Here is a 12,451-nt window from a genome sequence, read left to right as displayed (position 1 = left end):
CAAATTCACCTGAACTTTTCAGTGGCATGCTGAAGATACGAGTTGGGTCAGTAATTATCTACTGTTGTTCTTACTACTGGTGTTGCAGGGGAGTATACATACTTCAACAGAGATTGTTACTGCATTGCAAAAATGGTTTATGTGAGGTGATGCAGCAAAACTTGTGTACTTCAATTTTACATTTCAAGGAAGCCCGCTTTAAATTAGCGTACCAAAAACGGGTACACAACTAATCTCAAATTTGCCAGTCAACAGCATTAAGTGGAGGAGGGGCAGTCCTTGTAGTAGCCCATTAGAAGCTCTCCTACAGCTAACACCGTGAACTATACAATTTTTCAAAGCTTGATCCCTATCATGTTAGGGCTTTAAAACCAAAAACAGTGTAGTGGGGTTAGATGCATTCTGTACAGCAAACAAGCAGTGGCAAGTGTGCTGCCTCCAGGTTGCGCCTGGCTTACCTGGTGGCCAAGGAGGCAGTGACCAGCTGGCTGACCAGACTCGGTAGCTCTGGCATAGACACAGTGTGGTGAGTCTCTGTAGCAATGCAGTGGGTTGAAGGGGTTCTGTTACCGATTGCAACTGGCTTCATATCCAAACCTGACATAATAAAGTATGCGCTCACCTGTATTAGTGGTGCTCTTGAGACAGGTTCCTACCTGGCAGCAGACATGCAGCACGCTGGGTGCCATCCAGAGTTTCCCAGTTGCGGAGTGGATACAAAGTCTGCTCACGGTTTGCTGTCTGTGCATGGGCAGCAAGGCAATCTCTACAGAAATCTTTTTATCATGTACTAGGTACCGGTGTGCCGCACATGTGTAAGGCTGGTAACCAGTGCGAATTTCATTACTAGTAAACATGTGATGTGGACATAGATTCCTAGGAGCATAATGGATCACACCAAACCAAACACTGGTTCTGCCTTTACAGTGCCCCCCAGGTACTGCAGATGCACCCAGGGTGTGCTGCTGCCCACCCACCAACCAGGCAGGTTAGAGGGACACAGCCGGAGGCCAGGGATGTACTGTACTGGCAGGGAGGGAAGAATCAAGAGGCAGAGAAGACAGTAAGAGCTTTTACTGTGAGAGGCTTTCAGGACTTGAGGAAGAAGGAGGGGAAAGTGCAGCCTAGGATTAAGGTTCCCAGATGAGGCCTTTAAGATCTTTTTGCTCACTTGAGCAGTTGCCTACGTCATCTGTGTTTGGGGCAAATGGGTAAAGGGTAGAGACTGCATAAATGCAATAATCCAGGAAGGATGCAGCATGAATTTGATTCCCTTCTGAAACCACACGATTCTCTTCCAGGTCAACATATGCTTCTAGTTGCATTCTCTAGTTTCTAGTAAGTGTTCAGCTCATAATACAGCCTTGTCTAAATCGGTCTTAAAAGTTTGGCAACCATCAGCAACAAATCCCTTGGAAATAGTGTTTTGAGGTAGTTAAATTATTTCTTTTCAGAGTTTCAGCACAATAATCTGCCTAAAAGATAGCTTGTTCTTTTAGAGCGTTGTCTGTAATGAGGACTTCAGGTAGTAAAAGCCTTCTGCAGTTTAAATGTATTTACCATTACAGCTTTTCCTAAAGTATTTTCAGACACCAAGGTATACTTCTGATACTCAGTGAATCTGAACATCTGATATCTGGCATAACAAAGACACTGTTCAAGAGCAGCTCTCTACACAAAAATACTTCACTGCCATGGTAAAGGAAAACCTGAATTGTCTAAGGTTGCTAAAAATGTCTTATTTTTCTTCAAAAGAACCCCAAACAACCCCCCAACTAAATAGTATTCCTATTACAGACACACACAACACTTCTTGACTGTTCATCAGCTACATAATTGTCCGATTCTATACTAAATAGGTTAGGCTAAGCTATACCTAGCTTAGGAACCACAAACCTGAATCAAATTTAAAACATCATTTACCTATTAGATTGTTATATTTAGTTCTTTGATACGGTGACCTACAAATAGTCTGTGCTGGAGTGTTACTGTATTCCGTGGTATCTGCATTTATTTTGCCATTTACAGAAATCTTTTTTTTTTTTTTACAAATTTAGGAAGAAACAGATGCATTTGAATAAGCACTTCTTTGAAGAGGCCAGGTGCAACTGACTGGGATTTACAGAATTAGCAAGCATGCTTTAAAATTAGAACTGAAGTGTTCCATCTTGCATATTTTTTTTCATAGAGAAAATACAGCATTTCATCACCGGAGGTGGATACCAACGGTCATTTTTCTAGTACACAAGATTCATGCTTCCACTTTAGCAGGACATTCCAGTTGTCATAAAAACAAAAGCTTGTCAAATCACCTGTATTATATTTAACTGCAAGTACATCTATCCTTTTGCACTTAAATAACTTTTCTGTACCCCCTACAGATCCAAGTTACTCCTCTTTCTTCCCCTTCCTCATTCTCCGGAGCTAATCCCTTTTGCAATTTTTGTTTCTTTCTTCCATGGCTAATGCTAGAAATTCAATTTCCTTTATTTCAGTGCTATCACCCACCCCAGTGAGCAAAATTAACCTTCTCACAGAAACACCATTCCAGTTTGATAATGATTTGATTTAGTGTCTTGTTATTGATTTGTTTTCAGGGTTTCATGTTGAAATAGATCAAGTTCCTGACAGCCCCATTACTGTAAAAACCTCCAACAAACTGACTTCTACCCACCTCTTGTCAGTGAAGCGTTCAGGAGGAGGTCCACTCTTGACTTTGCTGTGTTTTGTAGGCTACTGCAAAGAGAAAATACCAGTGAATGACTTCCACGCAGATACATTTGAGTCATCAGTGGAAAAAGAACTCATTCCTAAGCCAGTTGTGTTGGTTAATCTTAGTAACAAGAGAATGACAGTATTCACCCACTAAAATAAATAAAAGTAGTGTGTTCTGGCTAATGTAGTATGTTTGTGGTGCCTAATGTTCTCTTGTATCTTGCACCTTCAATGACTGGTCCTAGAAACCTCAAATTTAAAGCACCGTTGAGTCAGTTGGCCTGCCATCTCAGAATTCTGTGTCATTACTAAGAATCCTTCAGATAAGATTGTGACTTGACTTACATAAACAAAAACATTCTGTACCTTGTAGGCTAAATAATTATAGCCTGTGGAATGTGGCTATACTGATGACAAGGTAACTCTCTTAGGAGCACTCTGCATTTTCTGATAAACAGTGTAAGGCTCTTTGACATAACCCCGACTTGATCAGGTGTTATATGATGGACTGTTTGAAGAAAAACTAGTTAAGTTTCTTTTCCCTTTTAGTAGTAATACCTACTTGAACTGAAGCGATGTAGAGACTGAGCTTCATGCAGTTATCTTGCTTCAGATGTATCTATACATTATTTCATCTTTGATACTATATTCGAGGCTGTAGCACTGTTTTTTATATAGTATACAGAATAAAAATCAGCATTTTCCTTCAATAATTTGCAAAGTTCTGCCTCTCTGATACCTAAGGCTGAAAAATGTTCACTGTTGCTGTATTTTTATTTAATCAAATCTTTTCAAAGGGGAGTAGCAAAAGAAAGAAATGTGCGATAGACTGCAAAAAGGAATTTCAAAGGCTAAAACTATGAATAAGCCCTGAAGTCTTTTTAAATGTAAAATCATTTAATTTTTATATTTTTTTTAAACTCATCAGCAAAATGCATATACTGTCAGAGCATAGTTTTGAGTAGGAATTTTGACATCAAAAAGCAAGCAAATGTTTGTCTTAATGACCATGGGACATGGAGGAATATGTGGTCAAATGTATCTTCCCTATGAAAAGCATGCTTCACAACCCATTTCTTAAAATCTGTGCATTATCCCTTTCAGTTTGTATCATATTGCAAACAAACGCAAAACCTGAGTAAATTCCACAACGCAGTAAGAGTAGTAGAGTATTTATGTGATATTTTGTGCATGTCCTGACAGCCAAATAGTAGGATCTTGTGGAATTCTTATGAGCTATTTTATTAGACTAATTATTCATCTTTGGAAACTTCGTATTTAATGAATAAATGTATTCCTCCTTTGCTTCAGATGGATTATCCATGCTATGAAGTATGAATTGAAAATCCGTGCTGGGGATATGCCAGCCAAGGACTTATACCAGATGTCCCCTAGTGAAGTGAAGCAGCTTCTGCTGGATATTCTTCAACCGCAGCAGCAGGGGAGGTAATGAGATGTGCGGGTTCGTGGCACCTGTTTTCATTCATAATAGGCTTTTCATGCAATTTTCACTTCTGAAGTACTTTGTATACATCTGAAATTACCAGGCAGCTGCAATCAGTAATATACTTAAGGCAAGGTAGCAAAAATGCACTTTTTTCATTCTTTCACCTGTGTCCAGATTCTACAATTGTTTCTTTTGTATTGCATCTTCCCTTTTTAGCTCTATCTTTGTGAAAGTCTTACTTTGTAGTAGTAATCTCTATACTTTGGCAGTTATGTGAAGCATTACATTCTTTGAGGTGGGGAAAGCCAAAAATTACTCGGTACCATCTACTTAAGTAACTTGTAAGAACAGTTTGCTGTCCAGTGTCCTCTTTCTTCTAGCTCATTATTTTAATTAAGAACAGATTTCTCTAGAATTCTCAAGAGAGAGCGGTGCTGCCTGCAACTTGTAATCTTTTCTCCAAGCTGTCAATAGCTGCCAAAGCCAGCAGTCATTGTGATACAAAGTGTGCAAGACAAAAGGTGAAATGACAGTATTTCCACTTAACAATACTGATAAGAGTATAAAGTCACAAGTCCTGTGTAGGTTTTACTTCTAGCTCAGTTAGATTAAACTTTGGCACATAATACTGCTGATAATTTCTGTAGTCCTTGACTGAATGGACGATGGCCTTTTCTCTTTTTTTTTTAATTCAAAACACATTCTATTTGTTTCCCCCAATCTATAATGCCTGAGAACCAAGCTCCTTAAATCTGTGTCTGCTCTCTCTTATCTAATCTATGTGATGTAGAATCTCTCAGTCCAGCTGACTATATAACTCTGCATCTCCCACATGCTTTTTAGTGTCTTGGTTGTGGTTATTAATGCTTGTTGCTTGCTGCTTAGATGCTGTCTCTACTCATGTTGATGTTGACATTATTCCTCTGAAACCTTAGCAGAACAACCCTAGGTTTCTCTTTGCAGCATTTTCCATTAAATATTAGGCTATTTAGGAAACCATTAGGTCAATCACAGCAAGCAATTCAAGCACCATCCTTCATTAGAGATCTTACCTGAGTTGTCACAGTGCCTTCTGCTTTTGATTCCTTTAACATACAATAGCTGGGTCAGCAAAGAGCACTCTGTTCATTTCCTGAGGATGAAGATTCTTTTTTGGGTGTTATCCGAGTTCAAAAGCTAGCCAGCATATCCGTCAAGGCTTCCTATCTTTTAACTTCTTCCTGTACAGTATTACCAGCTCATTTTTTTCCTTACCCATTAGTGACTTGTTTTTAAAAGTTCTCTTTCTGCCAGGAAATAAAGAGCAATGTCTCCTTGCATTGTCTTTCTGTGACAGGTTTCCCTACTGTTGTGATTTTTAGAAAAAATCTCTGCTACTGTGATACCATATATCACTACCAATTAATTTGTCTTACATGAAAGGACTAGTGTTATATTTACCTCCCTAACAGTCTCTCCACAGCTAACCTCTTTCCAAGTTTTCATGGAGGGTAAAATTTTTGCTATTTTTGTACCTCTTACACTGGGCTGCAGGATATGATACCCTATAGATACAGTTATCGCCAACAGAGTGCGGACTTCCATAGATACTCTTTTTGACCTATTTATGTAGGTTACGAAACTGTGAGTAGTCTTTTTATGATGGAGCATTGTCCTTTTAATGGTCCAAACAGTTATAGAACTCATTTTGCTCATACTTTTACAGGACTTTCTTCCTTACTATAGTAATTTAGATAGGTCAGAGTATTTTTGACATCTTCAAATGCTTCTTTCTTTGTATTAAGAAAACCACCTTTTATTTCTATCTTCAACTTGTCTTTCTGTGTTTATGAATGTTTTCTTGTCCTAGTCCAAGGACAGAGCTATACAGAGAACGAGATGGGCAGATAAAAATATTTTCTATTTAAAATTTAAAAACCAACTAAGAACAGTAACTTTTAGGAAAACACTTCTGTCAAATCTGTGCAGTACTGCTACACAAGACTTAATTCTATACTGTGATTCCACCAATTAAAATCATAGCCACAGCTGCCACTTCTTAAAGTCCCATTGCTGGTGTCTCAAACATTTTGGCTAAAGCCCTGTTGCTGTAGTAATACTGAGAAGGAAAAAATACAAAAAATAAATTCCAGACTTCATGTTGTAAGTAAAAAAAAAAAAAAGTGGGGAATTCTGAAGGCAAACAAAATTTATGATATATGGAGAATGTAACTCCGTTTGTTCAAAGTTCTAGTTTAACAAAACCATTCTGTCGATTCTTCTAAATTTAAAGGCCGCTTGTTTTTCTACAAACCATCATAAAAAAACGACCTTCAGCAATCTTGCTGAAATGCGTTTTTCTAACCCGATATTTAAATTAGAATGATAGGTGTTTCTAATTCATTATCTATTACATTTTGCATTTTATAGGTGCAGAATTTCATTGAGCTGTAGTTATATAATGAATTCTTTTGCCTACTGCAGTATGATAAAACAAACTTTAGTATTATAGTTAATACTGGTTTTTTTCAGTTTGTATAAATTTGACTGTTATAGGTGCCACACAGTGACTTCTGTTTTATTTACATTCTAGTCTATGGTGACTTAAAGTGGTTAGACATGATGAATTCGGCCGACAACTGTTACTGACCCGCACAGTATAGATTTCACAGTTAATTCTTATCTTCCAGTTACATAAAGCACACACACACACATAAGAATAACATTCTAACCTGTATAGGCTGAGCATCTTGATTTTGTTTGCTTTAGAGCGTAACTTACCAGAAAGCATAACATATACTGCATATGCATCATTAATATGTATTTGTCACCGCCTGCCTTACTGGCTTACACCACAGAACATAGCTTGGTTCTGCATTCGTAGCAGTTTATTTCAAGTTCTCAATTTGCTTTGTCCACAGAAGCTGGCTAAACCGAAGACAGATAGACGGTTCTCTCAATCGAACTCCTGCTGGATTCTATGATCGTGTGTGGCAGATCTTGGAGAGAACCCCTAATGGTTTAATAGTGGCAGGGAAATTTTTACCACAGGTACAACTGGCAAAGATGCTCAGTTATTTATGCTCTACCTTTCTATTATCGGGGACTTATGTTATCGTTAATGTCTATTTTGTGCCATAATGTATTACCTAGGGTAATTTGTTCCTGTTACAATTTTTTTTAAAAAAAAAAAAAGTATTTTCAAGTTTTCCGTTTGGTTCCGAGCAAAATACAATTAGAATAGAATGGAAGTCAGTTATTTCTATTAAAACACATTTATGGAAGTGTAAGTCTAGAAGACCCTTTCCAAGTCATGGGCTCTGAAGTCTTATCCCTTTTTGATCCTACAGTGGTCATATTTCTTAGTTGTGTATTATTTATTCAACAAGCAAATAGGCTCTACCTGGAGTTGGTTTTGATTTAATGCAAATGGCCTTTGACTAAAAGTATTATTTGTTTTTCAGCAACCAACCTTATCAGATATGACGATGTATGAAATGAACTTTTCCCTTCTAGTTGAAGATATGCTGCAAAATATCGACCAGCCGGAATACAGGCAAATTATTGTAGAGGTCTGTGGCCTACAATGAATGAAATATTATAATGTACATGAGTATGTTACAGCTTAAAAGAAAAAAAAAGTAACCAAAGTTCATATATTTGAAGAAATAGCACTTTAAATATGCACACTTGCTTCAGTGGTTTTTCCATAGATTTTTGTATGATTAAACAGGTTCCTGTTAACATGTTCAGAATATACTAAGTTCTTGATGTTCTTCCCCTTTAGCAACTAGATAAATATTAATGACAGTACCAATACAATTAAGTCAAAGGAGGTGAAAACTAGTAAGAAGAATCCCAAAGTTGCTTTCCTTCAAGTCCCTAGCCTATGCCGTTTCCTAACAATTTTCTAGGTCCAGAGAAAAACTGCTCTAAAATGTCAGTCTGCCCTGTGATAGATTCTTCTTTCTCATTTTGCTGAAGCTGTCTAGTAAGTTGTTTTACGCTGCTGAATCAACTAACTTCCACTTTCCTTACATTCCCATACTTAACAGTAAAGCAAGAGGCTGTTTAAACCCCTTCCCTAGCACTGCACATAATGTGTACTTTTTTGAACAGATCAAGTTACCCTTGGTAACTGACATCTGTGCTGTCAGCAGCATTCACCGCTAGTTCCCAAGCGTATGCCTCTGGTGCTTGTGAGTATTCCTCCACAGTAAAATCAAATCCATCTCAGTTCTGGCTGACACCTAACATGCTGCTTGCTGGAACATCCCCAGTTTTTGCTGAAAGATACCACGATTACCAAAACACAAGATGACCTATATAGACTCTACTGCCCACTTGTACTTACTAGGACAGGTCACTCATGTTCACCTTCCTATTTTAAACCTTTTAGATATAAGGAATGCAAATTCTCTTGAACCTAGGACTTTATTGGCATCAATTGACTTTGTTTTTTATAAGCTTTCTCATAATACAATTATACCATACATGATCATGTCTCAAAACATCAAATGCTGAGGTTCAGTGTTTGCTGCTTTTCACCCTCTCCATTGTCTGAGCACCAGCATTTTTGCAGCCACGCTGTGAAATGAATAAACTGGAAAATAACTTTCCTGGCTCCCAGCAAAGTTAGATGTTAATGTCAATCATTTACACAGTGCCTTTAACTAGGTAGTCACCTAAAATTGTAACTTTTCATAAAAGCCATCTTTTTCAGTGATTCTTTTATCGAAGTCAGAATTCTGTTATCTGCGCACTATTACCTCTGCCATTATTAAATGGCTTCCTGCTTGAAAGAGGCATATGCAATTATTATCTGTGCTTGTATGTAACCTGCATTTTTAAAAATCACATTTAAAGCCTTACAGTCTTTTTCTGCCTTCTAGTTGTTGATGGTTATATCTGTTATTCTGGAGAGAAATCCTGAGCTAGAGTTCCAGGACAAAGTGGACTTGGACAAAGTGGTGCAAGAAGCATTTCATGCCTTTCAGAAAGATCACAGCAGTCCAAGGGGAGCTGAAAAACAAGTGAGTAAAATACTACTTTCTTACAGAACTTACTATTCTTATTGAAGTTAGTAATAAATGTTAATTTTGTGTGGTTCAGAGTAAAAGCAATTGGTAGGAGTTCAGAATGGAACACAAATAAGAAATGAATATACCCAAGTGCTGCATAAATCTGCGAAGAGCCTATAAGCAGAGACAAAAGATGCGCACTTAGTTTATTGCTGAACTGTGAATTCAAACTGGTATGGTAAGGACAACACTCACAATGTTACACAGCTCTGAAATGAGAGTCTGGGTAAAGCTGAAATTGTTATAATCCCCATTAAAGGGGAAAGAATTAATCATGGGGGACACTAAAACACAGGAGAGTTAAAAATAACAAAAAAAGAAAGAAAAAAATGAAGCTCAGCAAGGAAGTGTGAATTTAGGATCTTGTGAACACAGCTACCAAGAAAAATTTAGTAACCAAAGAATTAATGTTGACAATATTAAGGTAATAACCTGAAATGCAAAACTGTCCTTGGCTACTGGTTTTTGTGCTAGCAAGACTAGCAAGCTTTTAATTTCTAAAGCTTAAAATCCAAAAAAATGAAACTTGATCATTAAGTAGCTTTTAAGATTTACTTTACTAGGATTTTAGGTTTTATGCTTTAAAGACCTCTAAATATTCTCACTACAAGTTTTGATGCCTCAAAGCTCTGAAATTCACTAATAAAGCCAGGTTCATTGAACTGGTTAAAGGAGGAAATATGAGTAAAGCAGTGTTGTGGACAAGTCCCTGTGCTACTGCAGATAATCTTCCTTGCTCCGTCTGGCATTTTATTGTGCACAAAATATTCGGAGAATCTGTGCTAGCTCTGAATAATCTATTGATTCATAACATATTGATATGCAACAGCACTTCCTGTTGCTGAATTCAGCTCCTTTAAAAGATGAGGAAGCGTGCGCTCCTTAAGAATTCTTTCAAAAGTTTCAAGCCACTACTTTGTAATAAGGTTTGAAAGCAAGCCAGATATCCAGCCCTAGCAACACCTTGCATAATACCTCTGGTTTTTAAAAGGACATAATTTTCTTGATATAATCATTGTTTTGGCCTGCCCGTTTTGGAAGGCAATGACTCTGTGGTTGCAGCCATAGCAAAATCAGACTTATCATCCACACTAATGGCTATTACGTGTCAGCTCGGCACGGTATCTTGAATATGCTACTGAATTCTGTGACAAGCTGGAAATCCCCAATGGCTAGAAAGGAAAATCCCATGCAAAACCCAACTTTTACTGGTGCTGCCCTAGCCTCCAGTGAAGTGGTGGATTTTTTTCCCAAGCCCAGATCTACTTAGAATGATGCCTTTTTGTCTCTTAGAAAGAAATCCCAATTTATAATTGTGAATAGTAACTTTAAGATTGTTGTTGGAAACGTAATTCCTTACATAAAAATTTCCTGGAACCTGACTCTCCCATATCCCCAGGTATTCCCGGTGGCAGTTAAATGTAGCCTATTTAGGATTGTTCTGATGCTATTCCCTAACAAACGCTGCTAAGAGAACTCCTAATTTGTCTGAACTATGCTCTTCTATTAAACTGACTTGCAAATATTTGGAACTTTGTTAATTCCATGTTAACATGTAATAAATGTCAGAAGTATTTACTCCAGTAATTTCAAACACACCCTAAAACTACAGAAGTCTAATCTTTGCACCACACAATCTCTGCCCTTCATTTAATAAAAGTAACCAAATTCCTGAATTAAAGCTTTGAACCTTTATTATTGCAGCCAATACATAATTTGAGAATAAGCAGATGTTTTAACATCATTAACTGCAAAACAGGTGTTCAGCGAAGGAAACCTATTTTGTTGATCTGATTAATGAATTAGTTCATGTGCTACCTGTGGTTTGGTTCTTGGATTTAAAAAATATTTTCTTTTTCCAAATAAATCTTTAGTCAATATCTCTACATCTGGCTCACAATCCTACTGCGGTAGCACAGTAAGTTAACTACATAGTAATCATCTAGCTGCATGTTTCAATAGAGTGGTTGTTCTCTGACACCTATTACATTTTAAAAAAAATAATTAAGGTAGTGGTATCTGTACAGGACTGGAAAATTCAGTAAAGAAATATATGCAATGCATTTTTGTAATCTGTTTTCCACGTGTCCACGTAAGTATATGTTGGACTCTTCTGGAAATCGAGCAAAATTATACTATAGCTTTAGAGTCTGAAAAACACGTTTGCATTTCTAACGTATTTGTGGTGTTCCTCCTGTTTGCCTGTGTTTGGCTGCTTTCCATAATCAACACTAATGGAAACATCTTTTCCCTGTCCTGCAGGATGACATGACGGCATTCTACAACACTCACCCCATGGGAAAAAAGGGAACGTGCAGCTACTTGAGTAAGGCTGTGATCGCGCTATTGCTGGAAGGGGAAATGAAACCAAGCAATGATGATCCCTGTACCATTAGCTAAAGCTTGAAACGCAACATAGGAATTGTTGGTTTATTTAGCGTTCTATGTATTTTTCATGCATATATTAAAAGTACTGTTTTAAAGAGTAGCCCTGGCTAGTAATACAAATACATACTGTTCTTTGCTGAAAGAAGTGCCATTAAAGATACTAAGTGCCACGTAATTTTTTTCCTTTCTCAACTATGCAGCATGAAACTCTGAGCACATGAAGTTAGTCCTATGATATTTGATTAAGTTGAATGGGATTGTATTTATGGTCTTAAATTATGCATTTAACATAGTTGGTAACTTCAAGAGAAATGCACTATGAGATTTTGTCTTTATACCTCTATTTATTTATAATTACAAACAAGTTTATTGTAAATTCTAAATGAAATTCAGAAAATACCAGAATTAACATGCATACCAATCAGTGTGGAAATATGAAAATTGGATTATTTTTTTATTAGTCTGCACACAAATTGGAGGTTAAAGTTAAATGGTTGTTGTTATTTAAAATTTTTCTGTATCAGTTCAATTGACAGCATACATTTAGAGTGGGTTTTTTTTTGATTTACCAGTTGATAACTTAATATACAGATTTCATCCTAATAGAGCAACTTTTTGTCTCTGGCAATAAATATCACTGCAGTTTCCCGCTTGTTGTTTAAACATCTATAAGTTAACACAGGAAACATGGTAACAAGATAAAAGTTTGTTTTTAAAAAAGGGCAAACAAGCTGTACTTAACATAAATTAAGAGAAACTTTGTATTACATAAGCTATCAATGCATTAAAGAATTCAAGATACACTTATTTTTCTCCTAAATGTATGAAAACACTCTATGCT

General features: G+C 36.9%; 1 protein-coding gene across 1 annotated transcript in view; it reads left to right on the top strand.

The window, feature by feature from the left end:
* PHKB (phosphorylase kinase, beta) overlaps nucleotides 1–11,757 on the top strand; it is an 82,032-nt gene extending 70,275 nt beyond the window's left edge. Inside the window, exons 27-32 of the mRNA XM_009885084.1 lie at nucleotides 9–46; nucleotides 4,027–4,161; nucleotides 7,063–7,192; nucleotides 7,606–7,713; nucleotides 9,034–9,174; nucleotides 11,485–11,757. Of these exons, the coding sequence (XP_009883386.1) occupies nucleotides 9–46; nucleotides 4,027–4,161; nucleotides 7,063–7,192; nucleotides 7,606–7,713; nucleotides 9,034–9,174; nucleotides 11,485–11,622 (690 nt within the window). The 3' untranslated portion in view covers nucleotides 11,623–11,757. The remainder of the gene's footprint in view (nucleotides 1–8; nucleotides 47–4,026; nucleotides 4,162–7,062; nucleotides 7,193–7,605; nucleotides 7,714–9,033; nucleotides 9,175–11,484) is intronic.
* The last annotated feature ends 694 nt before the right edge of the window (nucleotides 11,758–12,451 follow it).

This window comes from Charadrius vociferus, unplaced genomic scaffold (genome assembly GCF_000708025.1).
Source record: "Charadrius vociferus isolate BGI_N301 unplaced genomic scaffold, ASM70802v2 scaffold475, whole genome shotgun sequence".
Classification (NCBI taxonomy): domain Eukaryota; kingdom Metazoa; phylum Chordata; class Aves; order Charadriiformes; family Charadriidae; genus Charadrius; species Charadrius vociferus.
The sequence above is the reverse complement of the archived record's forward strand: the minus strand, read 5'-3'. Positions and strand labels throughout refer to the sequence as shown.